Raw genomic sequence first — 18,008 nt, 5'->3', positions numbered from 1 at the left:
AGGACAGGCCAGCCTTAGCAAACTAAAAAAGGATAGGAATGTGGAAATTGTTGTAGAGCGCACCTAGGTTCGATCCCCAATCCTACCAAAAAGAAAGAAAGAAAGACTAAGGAAAAAAGAAGGAAGACTATCTTGTTTGTTTGTTTGCCAATTTCATGGTTTCACTGGGGTACAAGTCAGCAGAACTCCTCATATTGTCATATCACTTATTCTACAATAGGTGAAATTTATATTAAGAAAGTATGGGGCTGGGGATGTGGCTCAAGCGGTAGCGTGCTCGCCTGGCATGTGTGCGGCCCGGGTTCGATCCTCAGCACCACATACAAAGATGTTGTGTCTGCCGAGAACTAAAAAAAATAAATAAATATTTTTAAAAAAAGAAAGTATGAAATGATATTATTCTGGCTTCTTTTTTAAAATTGTTATTTCTAAAATGAGATGAAGCAATCAGAGGAATAAGACAAGTGTTCTTTAGCTGTGTTACATAGACAGGTGAGCATGGTTCTTTATGTCAATACAGTTTTATGATGTCAGTCTAGGAACAGAGTTAGAAAAGACTAAACTATTGCCCAAAAGAGCAACATAGGATATCAACTGTACTAAAACTAAAATTATTGTTTGGCAGATATCTTCTACCACTTCAGTGAGCCACTAAAGTGATATCCAACAGGGCCACTAATGCAGCTGCCAATGAAGGCTGGTTCGTCCTAGTGGGCTGTCAGAATATGGCCCTTCTCAAAATCACTCATTCTCCAGGAGCACCAGAGACATCATTATGGTTGATTTTGTTTGATGATACCTGCCCTCCAGTTTCTCAAGCCAAAGACATATTTCCATAAAATGTGTAACATAGACTCTTTTGGGTCTCATGCAAGTACTTGTTTAAATACTGAAAAAGTTCAAAGCTCCTTTTTATTTAAGGGAGGATTGCTGGAAATTGAACCCAGAGCCTCATGCATGCTAAGCACTCTTTTTTTTTTTTTTTTAATTGTATGTGGACACCATAACTTTATTTTATTCATTTATATGGTGCTGAGGATCAAACCCAGTGTTCTATGCTATTTTCTTTTTTTATTTTATTTTATTTTTTTTTTTTTTTAGTTTTTCAGTGGACACAACATCTTTGTTTGTATGTGGTGCTGAGGATCGAACCCGGGCCGCACGCATGCCAGGCGAGCGCACTACCACTTGATCCACATCCCCAGCCCTATGCTATTTTCTTTTCTAGAATATTTAAGTGATTTAAAACTGTGGCTCATTGCCTACTCTGTTTGCTTTGAATTGTTCTTGGGGGAGATTAGTAGGGACCTGGAACTCAATTTTATAATTCTGAAACCTGATTTGTACTCATTTACTTAAGGATAATTTTGCACACACACACACACATACAGAAAAAAACGTTTTACACTAACTAAAATGAAAACCTACTGAAGCACTAAACTGAAATAGTAGTCTATAATTTAGTAATATGGATTATATTGTTCACCTCGGTGACCTGAATATTCTCTTCCCTTTTCTGGGTGTTTTCCTGTCACCCCATATGTCTCAGAACTTTAGTAAGCCATATTAGCATGTGCCTAGTGAACAAAATCAGAGTAAGGGGCTCTGCACTGGCCCAAGAGAGCTGTTTACATGGTTTGGAAAAAAAAACAACTAAAAAACACCTTTTACCCAGTGAGAACTGTCTGTTTTCCTCAATATGAGCACATTCTCAGACTCTCAAGCTGTATTATTTCCATTGGTAGCTAATACTCATATATTCCAATCATAATATTACCAAATTCAGAAAATATTGTTTTCATATTCAGTACCCAAATCACTTTGTATAAAATTCTCCCTTTACATTCCTTTCTTTTTCTCTTTTATTGAACTGTACTGAGCGATTCTCACTTTAACAAAAAAAAAGAAGCAAAAATTTTTTAAAAATTTTATTTTTTAGTTGTAGTTGGACACAATACCTTTATTTTATTTATTTACTTTTATATGGTGCTGAGGATTGAACCTAGGGCCTCACATGTGCTAGGTGAACGCTGTACTGCTGAGCCACAACCCCAGCTCCAAGCAAAATTTTTTAATTCATATTAATTGGGGAATTGTCCACCTGGCCTGAATTACACAATTCTTTGTTAATCTTTTATTATGGACTTTATTTTATGTATGGTGCTAGGGATTGAAATAGGGCCTCAGAAATGTTAAGCATATGATTTACCACTAAGCTATACCCCTTAACCTCTGGACGTTTTTAAACATATATAAATATGAATAGGGGTTGGAAAGTCAACGGGGATACAGCTGAGTGTAGAGCACTTGGCTAGTATGTGTGAGGTCCTGGTTCAATCCCCAGTACCACCTAAATAAATAAACAAAAAAGAATGAAAGTGTACTGACCACCCCCCCCCCCAGCCGCTAACAGTTTCAACAGTTATCAACTAATGACTAATCTATTTTTATTTACATCTTTACCTCTCCCTCCCATATTATTGTGAAATAAATTCCAAGTATCCTATTATTTCATTCATAGTATTTCAGTATAGGTATCCCTAAATATACTATGATACATCCTAAAACATTTTGCAGTTAATCTTATTTAAATCAAACATATCCCTTAAGTATTGCTTGTGTTCTTAAACATTTGTCTTAGAGTTTCCATAACCTCAATCTGACTGGTTGCTTCATCATGGTGTCATTTGAAATGTCTCCCTATATTCTGTGTATTTCATTCATAGAGGGATCTAAAATAGAATTTTTAATTCAATTACATGAGATACAAGTACAAAAAATATTTCAGTTGGTTAAGAAATAATGTTTTTGCCAGGCATGGTGGCACCCATCTCTAATCCCAGCAACTTAGTAAAACCTAGTCTCTTTTTTTTTTTTTTTTTTCGGCGGACACAACATCTTTGTTTGTATGTGGTGCTGAGGATGGAACCCGGGCCGCACACACACCAGGCGAGCGCGCTACCGCTTGAGCCACATCCCCAGCCCCAAAACCTAGTCTCAAAAAAATAAAAAGGACTGGGAATATGACTTAATGATAAAATGCACCTAGATTCAGTCGCTAGTACTGCAAAAGAAAAGATATGCTGCTTTATTAAATAAAAACTCCCTTAGTAAAAAGAGAAGACTGAAAAAAAGATACAGCTAATGGGGATTTAGATATAAATTAAATTTCCTGATAATTTGCAAATTTTATACTATTCTATAACTTTAAATTACTATCCTGAAAGAATTTGCTGAAAAGAGGAAACTGTATAGAGACATATTATGACAAACCTTATTTATTTGAGTCTCAAAGACTGGCTGTTCAAAAATATAGCCAAATTTAATGGTTTTATACTAATTGCATTTTATTATTTTTAGTATTTATGTTAGAATACATTAGAACATGTTCTATTGCCTCCTTTATTCTTAGTTCATTTTCCAAGAAATAAAATAACTTTTTGAGTCTGAATAGTGTCAAATTGCATATTCTCTTTTAAGTAGCTCAGTGAGATCCAAATGCATTATTTTTTAAAGTTTATTAATAAAGTTTACTATTTTTAAAATAATTATTTGAACAATACAAAAGATATTTAGAATAATTTTTATAAAGCTATAAGAGTAATAGATTTAGGAGTTGGATATTTTTAAATCAGTGCCATAAGCATACAGTAATATTTATTCAAAAAAGTAATTATAATTTACAGAGAAAATATTAAAATTGGGTTTGACTTATTACCTACCAATTTGAAAATATTTTTAGTTGGATTGTTTATTCAAAGACTCTTCAGTCATCATCTTGTCATTGTGTTTTGTTTTTGTGTTTGGTTCTCCCCCCATCCCTAGCTCTTCAGTAGGCTACTTACAACATCCAGGATCAGAACAAGTACAGTTTCCTCAAACTACTTCACCATGCAGTTCCCAGCAGCTTCAAGGCCACCAGTGTGCAGGTATGAATAGATTACTGAAAAAAGCAGGTAATAGTTTGTCTATTTGAGAAATAGTTCAATTAATGTCCTTTGGTATTTCTACAAAAATGTTCTCAACTTGTGCTTGGATATAGTCTGGATGTTTGAGTGCCATGCTGAATCAAACTTATGGCATGCATTCCACGCCTTCCTTTATGACCCCTGCTATCACTCTGCTATCCTGATTGACATTCTCCAGGGTCCTTTCCTAGGCCCTCTTCTCATTACTTTCCAAGTCTCCTTAGATAATCTAACCAGCCCTGAGACTTAAAGATGTCTGCTTTTTGCTGACAATTCACAAATCTTATTTCTGCTAAGATCATGTAGCCAGCTGCCTACTGAACATCCTACCCAGGTATGTCAAAGACACATTAGACTCAGTATTTTCCTCTTTTTACATACTTTACCTCACCCTCCAACTAGTGACCAAACAGAAATTTCAGAATCATAATTAACTTTTTTCTACTGTCTTCTGTCCTTTTCTTTTTTTGCTATATTGACATGGTACTCAGGTCTTTGCACATACTAGACAAATGCTCTACCACTGAACTGTATCCCCAGCCCATTAAGTCATTATTTCCTCAAACCTGATACCTTCTCTCCTTCCCCACTACTGCTAAGTGGTCTGTTTGTTCTCCCCATCCCCCATATCTTATTTGCAGTAATTTCTTACGTGTTTTATTTACTTTATATTTTCCTCACTCCCAAGTTTTCCTCCTCCCCAAAACACATACCAGGAATTTCAAAAATGATTGTCTTGAAACAGAAATCTCTTCATGCCATCCTCTGAACAAAAAACCTGAGTGGATTCCCAATGTAAACTCCTTTTCAAACAAGCCTCCTACTTATACATATACATTCAAGTCATACAAAACTTTGTTTTCTTGCTAAACGTACTTTTGCACCTGTTCGTCATTCTGCCCTGTTGCCCATTCACCATATTTCTCTGCTTGCCCGAGTCTTTCTTATCCTTAAAGTTTGAGAGTTGGAGATATAGCTCAATGGTAGAGCATTTGCCTGGAATGCTTAAAACTCTGGGTTGAATACTTAGCACCACACACACAAAAGTACAATATAATTTATTCCTGAATCTTTCACAGCAATTTTTTTTTTAACTGAGAATCATCCTTAAAGTTCAACTCAAAAAAAAAAAAAAACACCTTTTTACAAGGGCTTTTCCCAGTCTTTGAGAAAATTTTTTCTTGCTTCTAGGGAAACTTAAACAGATCTTTATATTGGATTTTATGTAATGATTTATTGACAAATATAAGCTTCTGAAAAACAGATAAGCAATAAATATTGATCATCAGTAAATGATTAATAGTGGCTATGTCTGGCATAAACCACTTTGACCGAGGAAAACCTTGAGATGTCTCGAAGGAGGCAACCTTTCCCCTAGTTGTTTAGACAGTCAAGTTAGTTCTATATCTAGGGAACTGGAAATCATCTTTATGGTCACAACAGTACAAACTAATGTTCTGGTGTCAGGACATGAAATTCTAACTCACAAATCTATGGTCAGCATCAGGTGAAGTACTTGCTTGATACCAGTTGTGCTGCAGTACCTGTCCACTAGAGACATAAATCAAGATAGGGAGATACAGGGCTAGGGCTCTGCTCAGCGGTAGTGCACTTGCTTTTTATGTGTGAGGCATTGGGTTCAATTCTCAGCAACACATATAAATAAATAAAATAAAGGTCTATCAACACCTAAAAAAAAAATCTTTAAAAAAGTTAGGGAGATACAGATATAATAATCCAATTATCTCTAATGTACAGTTAGCAAAATGTTTTAACACACACATTATCCTCACAACTCTATGAAGTCATCCAGGGAAGCCTTCCTAGCCTCCTTTCTCAGGTGAGAGAAGAGATGAAATAATTTTCTTGAAGTCCAAGGATATTTCAGAGTACTAAAATTGTGCTCTCTGACCTCATGTCCCAAACTTTTTCTGCTAATTCATTCTCTATACAGATAATGCTTTATTGTCCATGTTTCTTAAGAGTATTAAATTTTTGCAAAGTTTTTCATTTAGAATGCCTATTTTTTAATTTATTTGAAAAATTAGCGACTTTTGTAGATCATGTATGTTGTAGTACTGTACGTAAGATCCTGTTGGGGTAATTAGGCTCTCCTAAGTAATATAGGCCTTTATTTTTAGGTTAAGTGAGTTGTGTAGCCCTAAAGTGTTCATTTTAATGTCTTTTGAAACACATAATGCTTGTAGCATAGCTACAAGCCTTTAATTTGGCTTGCATATCTAATAATAAAATTATTTTCAGAAATGTGAAATCATTGCTGTTATCCTAATGATCAGAGATACCAGCTAATATACTGATTGTAGTGTCCTAATTTTAATTTTCAGCCATGCCACCACCACCACCTGGTGGAGGAATGGTGATGATGCAGCTCAGCGTACCAAACAATCCCCAATCTCGTGCCCACTCTCCTCCCCAGTGGAAACAAAATAAATATTACTGTGACCACCAGAGAGGGCAGAAGTGTGTGGAATTTAGCAATGTAGACAATATTGTCCAGGTAAGATGCTTTTGTTCATTATCACTTTGAAACTTTGCTTTTTTTAATCATGTAAGATCAACTTGTGCCTTGACACTGAATCTGGAATTCTTTCAGACAGAGAATTTTGAACATTTTCTGCATCCAGACATTTATTTCAGTATTCAAATAGTATTTGCCAATTTCTGGATAAAGTTTAAAAAATCAGAAGGACCTGGGGGTGTAGCTCAGTAGTAGAGAATTTACCTAGTATGCATGAAGCCCACCCAGCTCAGGAAAAAAATAAAATAAATTAGATCTAAAGTTTTCTAAAGAAAAAAAAATGAGCACTTACCCTACCATTCCCCCTTGAGCTATATTTTAGTGTAACCAAATAGTCAATGAAGAAACATTCTTCACAGAAGAATCTAGTTAATAAGTACAAAAACAGAGCGGCTGAGGAGAGCAGAAGGAGGTGGCGGCGGCGGGAAGATGCTGCTCTTTGGCGTAAATTGCAATCGATTAGGGATCGTTTCTCAGACTCAAGTTAGAAGTGAGAGTTCAGATAAGTGAGGCCGCCATTCCTGCTTTGAACACCTCAAGGGGAGAATGGATTTATCAGGAGTGAAAAAGAAGAGCTTGCTAGGAGTCAAAGAAAATAATAAAAAGTCCAGCACTAGGGCTCCTTCTCCTACCAAACGCAAGGACCGCTCTGATGAGAAGTCCAAGGATCGCTCTAAAGACAAAGGGACCACCAAGGAGTCAAGCGAGAAGGACCGTGGCAGGGATAAGACTCGGAAGAGGCGCAGTGCTTCCAGTGGAAGCAGTAGTACCAGGTCTCGGTCCAGTTCCACCTCCAGCTCAGGATCCAGTACCAGCACAGGCTCAAGTAGTGGCTCCAGCTCTTCCTCTGCATCCAGCCGCTCGGGAAGCTCTAGTACATCCCGCAGCTCCAGTTCCAGCAGTTCCTCTGGATCTCCCAGCCCTTCTCGGCGCAGACACGACAACAGGCGGCGCTCCCGCTCCAAATCTAAGCCACCTAAAAGAGATGAAAAGGAAAGGAAAAGGCGGAGCCCTTCCCCTAAACCTACCAAAGTGCATATTGGAAGACTCACCAGGAATGTGACCAAGGATCACATCATGGAGATATTTTCTACCTATGGAAAAATTAAAATGATTGACATGCCTGTGGAAAGGATGCATCCTCATCTATCCAAAGGTTATGCATATGTGGAGTTTGAGAATCCAGATGAAGCTGAGAAGGCACTGAAGCACATGGATGGAGGACAAATTGATGGCCAGGAGATTACTGCTACTGCTGTGTTGGCCCCCTGGCCTAGGCCACCCCCCAGGCGATTCAGCCCTCCCAGGAGAATGCTGCCGCCACCTCCCATGTGGCGTAGGTCACCCCCACGGATGAGGAGGAGGTCACGCTCTCCAAGACGCAGGTCCCCCATGCGCAGGCGGTCCCGCTCTCCAGGCCGCCGCCGCCACAGAAGCCGCTCCAGTTCAAATTCCTCCCGATAAATAGGGCCACCGAAGCTCATCTATACCTTATATTCCACCCAGCTCAGTTGTGTCACTTTTCTAGCTGAAGGAGGGTCAGCAGAAAAGACTCCCTCACTTGGCAGGCTTCAAAAGCAGCAGTTGAGGCCTTTCCTCTGCAGGCAGATTCTGACTGCAGAAGTGCTCATGGTTCAGGGCTATGTCCATTGAGGGGCCCTGCAGTTTTCTGGCTAGAGAGCTCACCCATTCCTGTTCCTAAGTCTGTTCAGTGGCAGAGCCAGCAGGGATCAGCAAGTTTCCAGGTGGCAGTGTGGCTCAGCTTTTTCAGAGATGACCTGAGCTAGTCTGGCAAACCTGGTTAGTGCCCTTGCTGATGCTGTGCTATGTCTGCAGGGGACCAACCTGCCATTCCTGTTAGGCCTGGCCTCCCCCACACACACTTGAATTCTCTTCCAACCTCTAGGGTTGTCCCCCCACCTGTTAATTGCTGTACATGGTTCTGGCTTTCCATCTCGTCTCCACCCCTCTGCCCCACATATCCCTTACTCTCAAATTGGTGAGCAAGTTGAGAGCCAGCTCTGCAAGGTCATTACAGAGCCCCCTGTTCTGACTGCCATTGGTGGTGGTCTTGCAGGATACCTTGGCAACGTGTATATTGCTTTTTTTTTTTTTCCCTCATTGTACAGTCAGTACTATAAAATTTGTTTTTGAGTTTTGTAACTTTGTAGCATTTTAGATAAGGTTGTGTTTGTACTTTGTTGTGTAGAGTGATGAAAACGAATTGAATAAACCTAGGATTAGAATGCAAAAAAAAAAAAAAAATAAGTACAAAAACAATGGTAGAAGCAGAAAAATTGACATTTTAGAACCCTATCAAAATAATGGATCAGGTAGGAAAGCTGGTGGAATGAGGCGAACATCATTACCCTAGATACATGTATGAATGACTGCACCTGTGGTGTGACTCTATATCATGTACAAGAAGAGAAATGAAAAGTTGTGCTCCATTTGTGGATAATGACTCAAATGCATTCTGCTATCATGTATAACTAATTAGAACAAATAAAAAATAATGAATCAGGAAAAAATCATTAGCCAATATTAAAATCATTTTTAGGTAGAAAGTTCATGGAAGACTTTAAAGTAGATGAATTAGGCAAACAACATTGAACCTACTGATCAATTATACTCACTGATCATTTATAGCATTACTAAAAGTGGATCAGCCACACATTATTTACCTTTTGATGTTGTGTAAGAGGAAATACATAACATCATCACCACTGAAATAGTTTTATCAAAAAATTTGAACCAGAGCCAGGCCTTGTAGAAAAATACCCTTAAGTGTATTTACTGAAAAGAATAAGATTATATCTACTACCCAGATGGTAGTTTTAAAATGCCATTATCAGGCTGGGGTTGTAGCTCAGTGGTGGAGCACTTGCCTAGCCATGTACAAGAGGCCCTGGGTTTGATCCTCAGCACTACATAAAACTAAATAAATAAAGGTATTGTGTCCATCTACAACTAAAAATATTTTTTTAAAAAATGCCATTGTTGGGGGCTGGAGTTGTAGCTCAGTGATAGAGTGCTTGCCTAGCATGTGTGAGGCACTGGGTTGGATTCTCAGCACCACATATAAATAAATTAAAATAGAGTTATATCAACAACTAAAAAACAAAATTTAAAAAAACAAAACGCCATTGTCTACTAAAAGAACCAGAGCTCCTCAGAAAAATAATGGTTGCCAAGATTTGTGCAGAGGAAGTATAAAATGGGTCTTGAGGATACAGGATTAGGCTTCAAGGTTTGGAACATAAAAAAGATATTGTTAATTTCCTGGTTTTGTTGATTCTACTGTGATTATATAAGAAAATGTCCTTGTTTTTAGGAAATAGACACTAATTATTTCAGCAAAAGAGAGAGTATCCAAGTATCCAACTCGAATTGTTCTCAGAAATATATATATGTATATGGGGGGGATATATATACACATATATATCATATGCTATATACACACACATAGAGTCATGTGCCACATAACAATGTTTTAGTCAACAACATGCTGCATATATGACATTGGTCATATTATATTATAATGGAAAAGGATATGGCATAAAACACTTGCCTAGCATATTTGAGTCCCTGGGCTTCATCCTACACTGCCAAAACAATAAATACATTAAAAAGTTTTGAGTTACAAATGTAACTCAATGGTAGAGCATTTGCCTAGCATACACAAGGCCCTAGGTTCAATCCCCAGCATAGCAAAAAAAAAAAAAAAAAAAAAAAAAAATTACTATGGAACTGAAAAATTTCAATCACCTAGTGACATTTTAGCTATCTTAGCAAACTCTTAGGATGTTCACACAACAGTACAATCACCAGATAACACATTTTTCAGGATAATCCTCATTGTTAAGTGACTCATGAATATTTTTACAGGGAGAAAGAAAACAAATGCAATACATTTTTAGCATCATTTAGGAAATCTGGGAATTCTTTATGAGAGGTTAAACTTTTTAATGGGGGAAAGAAAGATTGGGATAAGTATATATATATTCTTGCTTGCAAAAATATCAACAATATTATTGCCAACGTATAAAAGCAAATTTCAAAAATAAAATTGAATCTGTTCCCATTTTGGTAAAAAATGGATATATGAATGCATATGTATAGAAATGGTCTGTTACTCATGTTGATCTTTGGGAATAGGAAGATATGTTTGGGTTTTTTAAAACAAGTACATATTTATACTCAAGAGGAAGAAGAAATTTTGTCCAAAAGGAAATTTGCAAAAAGCGTGCCCCAGTAATGCTGACCTGTTTTCTCTATGTACTGTAATTACAGCACAGCCCTCAACTCAGCAGTCCCATTATTTCACCAGCTCAGTCGCCAGCACCAGCTCAGCTGTCCACCCTGAAAACCATACGTCCCTCTGGACCACCACTTTCCATCATGCCCCAGTTTTCTAGACCTTTTGTCCCTGGGCAGGGTAAGTGCATCAGAAACTAATCACAGCTTCAGAGAATTTTAGGCATACAATCCCAATCATTTGGTAATTTATCTTGATACTGTTACTTTTCTGTTTCCCACAAAACTGCATTTTCACCTTCCCTCAGGCAAATCTGCTTATTACCAGACACTCTTCTAGCCTTGTTTTTGCTGCTAAATACTTTCACAGCCAGGCATGATAGTGTACTCCTATAATCCCAGCAACTTGATTCAGGAGGGTCGTAAACTCAAGGCTAGCCTCAGCAACTTAGGGAGACCCTATCTCAAAATAAAAATTAAATAAGTAATGGAGGGTCTCAGGCCTCTGGGTTCAATCCCCAACACCACCCCCCAAAAAAATTTTTTTTTAATTCAAAAATGTATTCAGCAAACATTTTTGTTTGCCTTTGAGTACCAGGGATTGAACTCAGGGGCACTCAACCACTGAGTCACATTCCCAGCCCTATTTTGTATTTTATTTAGAGACTGCATCTCACTGAGTTGCTTAGCTTTTGAGGCTGGCTTTGAACTCGAAGTCCTCCTGTCTCAGCCTCCCAAGCCACTGGAATTACAGGCATGCCATAAATATTTTTTAAAAAAAGATTAATGCACACAATGATTTACTTACAAAAGCATTTTTCCTATAGCAGAAAAGTTAAAAAAACAACCTAAATTTTCAACAGTGAGGAATAAGTTATAATATAGCTGTACAAGAAATACTGTACAGGGCTGGGGATGTGGCTCAAGCAGTAGCACGCTCGCCTGGCATGCGTGCGGCCCGGGTTCAGTCCTCAGCACCACATACAAACAAAGATGTTGTGTCCGCCGAAAACTAAAAAAAATAAAAAATGTTAAAATTTAAAAAAAAGAAATACTGTACAACTGTCAAATTCATGGTTTAAAGAATCATTTAAAGGAGAACTACTGGGCTGGGGCTGGGGCTCAGTGGTAAAGCGCTCACCTAGCATGCGTGAGGTCCTGGGTTCGATCTTCAGCACCACATAAAAATAAAGGAATAAAAAAGATATTGTGCCTACCTATAACTAAAAAATAAAATATTTAAAATAAAAAGAACTACTCACAATATATTAAGTGATTTTAAAAAGCAACATGGACATTTCAAAAAACGTATACGCATGTTTGTTAGGCCCTTGAAAAGGTACTCAACGTGGTTCGTCATTAGGGAAATAAATATTGAAACAAGAATGAGCCAGGCACAGTGGCACACACCTCTAATCCCAGTGACTCTGGAAGCTAAAGGAGGAGAATCTCAAGTTTGAGGCCAGGCTCAGCAACTTAGCAAGACCTTGTCTCAAAATAAAAATTAAAATGGGCTGGGGATGTAGGCCCAGTGGTATAGCGCCCCTGAGTTGAATTCCAAGGAGGAAAGGATAAGGAGAATTTACCAAAAAGGAACTAGAGAAAACTCTTTGGAAAATAGGAATGTCCTTGTATCTTTTTGGAATCATGGTTACATAGATTTTTTTTGGTACTGGCGATCTAACCTAGGGTGCTTTACCACTGAGCCATATCCCATAACCCTATTTTATTTTTTATTTTGAGACAAGGTCCCCCTGAGTTTCTGAAGGTCTTAGTTGCTGAGACCAACCTTGAAATTGTGATCCTCCTAGTTCAGCCTCCCAAGTTGCTGATTACATGTGTGCGCCACCATGCCAGGCAGTTACACAGACTTGTACAATTGTTAGAATTTACCTAATTTAATAATTAAAATGTGCATTTTGCATGTTAATTAGCTCAGTTTTTTTAAAGAATTATAAAATGTACTTGCATGTAAAATGAGCCACACACTTTTATTTTCTCCTTTGTAATTCTCTATTCCCGAATTTTCTACAAAATTCTACTTTAATATTCTAGAAAAAGAAGGCTTATCATTAAAAAAAGATGAAATGGTATGTGTCATATAGTCTGGTATGAATGGCCTAAGTGCATTTCTGCATATATGGTGGTATACATGATCTAGTATGAATACCCCAGAGGACTGCCTCACCCACCTTGTAAGAAAGAGTCTCTGTTTATTGCTGACCACAACTTAACATATTTGAAAAGAATATTGCTACATGTGACTAAATCTTGGGTATCTTTATTTAGGAGGTACCAGAATTTTTAAGCATCTTTCTCTCTATTCTGTTTTAAATTTTGAGCCTTATTGTTCAATTTCATTATTGTAACACTCAATTATGACTTCTTCATAGTTATTTTTTTATGCATCTCCAAAATTTAACATTGCATCTCTGATCTCAGTGCTAGTCCCTTGTTATACCTGCCCTTCAGCAAGAGTTTAGAGTATGTCATGGGTGTGTCTTTTTCAGGAGCTACCCAACAATCTTGACCTGCCTGTTCAACTAAAGGAGCCCATGGAGTGGCAAGAAATCTATGCCTTGATTTTCTGTGTTATGAAGCTATCTCCTGAAAATTTATTTAAATTTTATTAAAATTTTACTTACTTTTTTGATTGGATAATACACTGACATGGTTCAAATAACAACAAATAGTTTTAAAGTATATAGAGAAGTTTCTCTCCCATCTGTTCCTGCCACCCAGTTCCTACCACTCATCCTTCATCAGCACTGTTATTTTTCTTTTCTTTTCTTTTCTTTTTGCAGTGGGAGAGTACTGGGGTTGTAACTTAGAGGCACTCAACCTCTGAGCCACATCCCCACCCCTATTTTGTATTTTATTTAGAGACAGGGTCTCACTGAGTTGCTTAGCACCTTGCTATTGCTGAAGCTGGCTTTGAACCCACAATCCTCTTGCCTCAGCCTCCCAAGCTGCTGGGATTACAGTCATGTGCCACCACGCCCAGCATAACTACTGTTATTAATCATAATCCTTTTAGAAGTTTGCCCCAGCTTTACTCTATCAAATATGTTTCCCCTCTGTATCTTGTTTTTTGAACAATTTCTAAAATTCTGGTGGGGAGGGGGAGAAAAGGAAACTGAGAAGTGCATTATAACTGAGAGAAAACTGTAAAAATGTTTTTGACTTTCAGGAGATGCCAGGTATCCATTACTCGGCCAACCTCTGCAATATAACCCTCCTACTGTTCTGCATGGGCACATTCCAAACCAACAGGTATGAAAGGCAGCTCTATAACCTTTTTGTCACAGAATCCCATATTCCTTTGTCAGATATGGGGCACTGAACCCACCTGTTGGTACTGCCTAAGAAGAGCTGCATGTCTTTTGCTCTGAGAGCAAAAGCAAGAGAAGGCAGTGGTACTTGGCTGAGCAGTGGCTCACTAGTACCACCCAAAGAAGGGGCCAGGTGGCTAAGGGTTGGGGCACCTTTGCTTATGAAAGAGTCAGCAAGTGAGCAATCATATACCATTGCTGCGGAGCAGGATCCAGAGAGCCTTGGATTGATTTATTTCTGCAGGAATACTAAACCCTAACCAAGTTTACTAAACCCTAAAACTTACGTGCTAAGTTTTTAAGCACTACAAACACATTTTTCAGCATTATTAAACTTATTTCTCAACTATTTGTGGGCTTCCAGGGTCAGTCTGGCAGCAGGCATGGAAACCGAGGAAGGAGACAAGCTAAGAAAGCTGCATCCACAGACCTTGGAGCAGGAGAAGCAGGTATGTCCCTGAGGGGCAAGTGAATGTGTGTCTACAGATTGGTGACAGTTTTAAAATATATCACACCACAGAAATGGGCTTTCTTTTTCCTATAATCCCATAGAAAATGTCCCAGGAAATTATGCAATCTCCAAGTTAGGATTCTTGAATATGTTCTTTTAACTCTGCTTCATTTTAGATGGGAGAATATGTATAGTAAAGTGCAGGTGGGTTTAGGAGCAATGAAGGGGCAACAGAGAGAAGAGGAGTCTAAGAGAAGCAGGTAGAGTTCAGCAGCCTCTGTGTTGTTTGAGAAAGGGGTTGTCTGAATGAACCATTTAGGCTTTTCTGTGGTGTAGTGCTTTCACATTTATACTTTAATCTTCTACTCAACAGCCTGGGTTGGTTAGGGCAAGGGTTATCTTTATTTTACAATGGAAACATGAAATTCAATAAAAGATTTGCCTGATATTACCTGATTTAGAAAAGTGTTGCATGTACTTGTGAAACTATCAGTGAGGACTTTGAGATCAGCAGCTTAGCACTATTAGCTCCATACCCCTGGCCTAAGTGGTGAATAGGAATGATTTAAAAGATGGCCATAGCCATAATGGTATAATAGCCATAATTATGGTGCATGCCTGTAATCCCAGAGACTTTGGAGGCTAAGGCAGGAGGATCGTGAGTTCAAGGCCAGCCTGGACAACTTAGCAAGACCCTGTCTCAAACTGAAAAATGAAAAGGGGCTGGGAGTGTAGATCAGGGATAGAGTGCCTCTGTATTAAATCCCCTATACCAAAAAATAAGTAAATAAATGAAGGAATATCATGTCAATTATAATTTTGTGATTTTGAATAGTTTCAGAAAATTTTCTTCATTACCTATGTTGTCTTTGGGTCTGCAGTACTTTTTATCTAACTTTTTTGGTAACAGGGATATATTAATTCTACCTTTTCCATTCTAGTTGTTGGGAAGGTCTTAGAAATTACTGAGCTACCCGATGGAATAACTCGCATGGAAGCTGAGAAGCTTTTTGGAGAACTCTTTAAAATTGGCGCCAAGATTCGATGGCTCCGGGACCCTCAGTCCCAGCCACGTCATCACCCCCTTTGTTGTGGCAGCGGGGACAGCACTGTCAACCCTGAGTGCTCTAAACCCAGTGACTTGGCCTCTACATACACCGTCTTAGCCACGTTTCCCTCCATTTCAGCTGCACAGAATGCATTGAAGAAACAAATTAATTCAGTTAACAAGTTTAAGCTGAGAACAAGCAAGAAGCATTATGACTTTCACATTTTGGAAAGGGCAAGTTCTCAGTAACAGCCACCTTTGGACCTTTCACCTCCATGATTCCCCTTCCCTCTCACATATCTGATTGGCTTGGTATTTGGAGCTTCTGTTAACATTTTTTAGAGTCTCCTAGGATGTGTGGTCATGGTGTTATAGCTTTTGAAGAAAGGCCAGTGTTCCAGCAAATGGGAGGGGGAGAAAGACACATTTTCCCTACTGACTATAGGAATCCACACCGGAATGATACAGAGTTAGCAGCTTTTCTAAGGAAATGCTGTCAAATGCCTCCTAACTTTTATAGTTATTTTGTTTTATATTTCTGAATTCTTGTATCAGATCCAAAGCTCTATTGTACAGCAAATTATTATTCAAAATGATTATAACCAGTTGCAACCTGTATTTCTTTTTACAACCAGCACAGTATGACCCAACTAAGAATTTGGGGGAAAAAGAATGCAGGAATGGAAGAACCAAGCCAAAACCATGTACTATCCCTTTGGGGGCCTGAGGGTGCTAAAGAGAGCCCACAAATAGATTTCTCTTCCCCTGAATCTCTAAACACAGAAACATTTTCCATAAAATACAGAATTCTCCTATAGGGTCCCTTCCTTATTCACTTAGATAGTATGAATGTTAAGTGTAAAGTAAATTATGTTCTTGATGCCTCTAAAGCAAACCACTTAGATTCAAAGGGGAATAGGAATCATCTTAGGCAGGAAAATATTTCCACTTTCTTTTATAAGTGTCACTCCAATAACTAAATGCCACTTATCTGCATTCCCCTCCTCGTGGATTTTTTTGTCACCTAAGGAAATACATTTGATGAGTGCTGGAAACTTGAGTGGTTCAAAATTTTTCATTGTTTGCAGCAGATAACTGGACATAAAGATTCATTGCACTTATGAACAAGGAACCTTCTTTTTAATTTCTGTGTAATTTGCAAGGCTGTACAATGTGTGCTGATGCAAGCCTTTTTCAGTTCAAGAGAATAAATGTTTACAAAGATAGGCCCACTTTGTCTTTCTTTTAAATTAAAAACATAATCAGGCAACTGAAAATAGAACATTATGTTTGGTTATATAAATAATTTTTTTAGTGGTAGTTGGACCCAATATCTTTATTTTATTTTTATATGGTGTTGAGGATCGAACCCAGGGCCTTGCACATGCTAGGCAAGCGCTCTACCTCTGAGCCACAACCCCAGCCCCAGATAATTTGTTTTTAGCGTATATTTTACACACAATTGTCTAGTTTAGCTCAAATGCTTCACAGATGTTTTTCTCTATTGGTCAGTCAAGCATAGTCAGTCACACAACTGGAATATCCGCAAGGTGGGGTTTGCCAGCTTCAAGTTTTCTGCAGCTGGATTTGCTCCTATACCATACCAAGAATTTACTGTGAAACTGAAGATATTAAGTGTCACTCACTTTAGAGCATTGACAAAGTCCCCTCAGGACCCCAGTGAATGCCAGGGCTCCCCCTCAGACTGGCACATCCCACTTATGACTATTGTACTCTCAAGATCAGAAGTTGGAGCTTCCTTAGAATCTTTTCAGAATAACAAGCCCTATCAAAGAGAAAGAGAATGAGTGAGGAATTATGAAAACACTTCTAAGGCCTAGTGAAATCTTTTTTAATTAAATTCAAAAATCATTACAAACTGGGTGTGGTGTTACATTCTTAGTCCCAGCTACTCAGGAAGCTGAGGCAGGAGGATCACCTAAGTTCAGTCCAGTGTGGGAAACAGAGAGAGACACTATCTCAACAAAAAATTTTTAAAACCTCCCAAATTTGGGCCAGTATGAAGAAATATATCAACCAGGTTCAGTGGCACACTCCTATAGTCCTTAGGAGGTTGAGGGGGATGATTACAACTGTGGGCCACATAGCAAGACTCCATCTAAAAAAAGAAAAATAGAGCTGGGGTTGTTGCTTAGGGGTAGAGTGCTCACCTAGTGTGTGTGAGGCACTGGGTTCGATCCTCAGCACCTCATAAAAATAAAATAATAAAGGTATTGTGTTCACCCACAATAAAAAATAAATTTAAAATAAATAAATAAATTTAAAAAGAAAAATAATGCTATTAGTGGAGAAATGAAACCTTTTTTTCTTGAAAGTAAATGCTCAATGATCTTCAGTTAGAAATTCAAAATATTAATAAGCTATTAGTTATCAGCAGAGATGTTGCCAACAA

The 18,008-nt window shown here is 38.2% G+C and overlaps 2 protein-coding genes across 15 annotated transcripts in view; both read left to right on the top strand.

Moving 5' to 3' along the window:
* The window catches only part of R3hdm1 (R3H domain containing 1), a 174,547-nt gene extending 157,726 nt beyond the window's left edge, over positions 1-16,821 (top strand). For all 14 annotated transcript variants that reach the window (XM_046463695.2, XM_058585380.1, XM_058585382.1 and 11 more), the window contains 6 exons: positions 3,826-3,929; positions 6,314-6,486; positions 10,801-10,945; positions 13,955-14,037; positions 14,461-14,545; positions 15,489-16,821. In XM_046463695.2, coding sequence (XP_046319651.1) covers positions 3,826-3,929; positions 6,314-6,486; positions 10,801-10,945; positions 13,955-14,037; positions 14,461-14,545; positions 15,489-15,844 — 946 coding nt within the window. In that variant the 3' untranslated portion in view covers positions 15,845-16,821. The remainder of the gene's footprint in view (positions 1-3,825; positions 3,930-6,313; positions 6,487-10,800; positions 10,946-13,954; positions 14,038-14,460; positions 14,546-15,488) is intronic.
* On the top strand, positions 6,902-8,753 carry LOC124106134 (RNA-binding protein with serine-rich domain 1). The gene has a single exon (XM_058585385.1). It carries the CDS (start codon positions 7,054-7,056, stop codon positions 7,969-7,971), a length of 918 nt encoding a protein of 305 aa, XP_058441368.1. The 5' UTR covers positions 6,902-7,053; the 3' UTR covers positions 7,972-8,753.
* Positions 16,822-18,008: the final 1,187 nt, after the last annotated feature.

The sequence above is a fragment of the Marmota monax genome, unplaced genomic scaffold, assembly GCF_021218885.2.
Source record: "Marmota monax isolate L192 unplaced genomic scaffold, Marmota_monax_Labrador192_F-V1.1 WCK01_AAM20220418_F8-fsc00034, whole genome shotgun sequence".
Classification (NCBI taxonomy): domain Eukaryota; kingdom Metazoa; phylum Chordata; class Mammalia; order Rodentia; family Sciuridae; genus Marmota; species Marmota monax.
Note: the sequence above shows the minus strand (reverse complement) of the source record. Positions and strands in the feature narration are given on the sequence as shown.

Bases quoted from the DNA above. Each gene is read 5' to 3' on its own strand.
- LOC124106134 (XM_058585385.1), top strand. From the start codon at position 7,054: ATGGATTTATCAGGAGTGAAAAAGAAGAGCTTGCTAGGAGTCAAAGAA.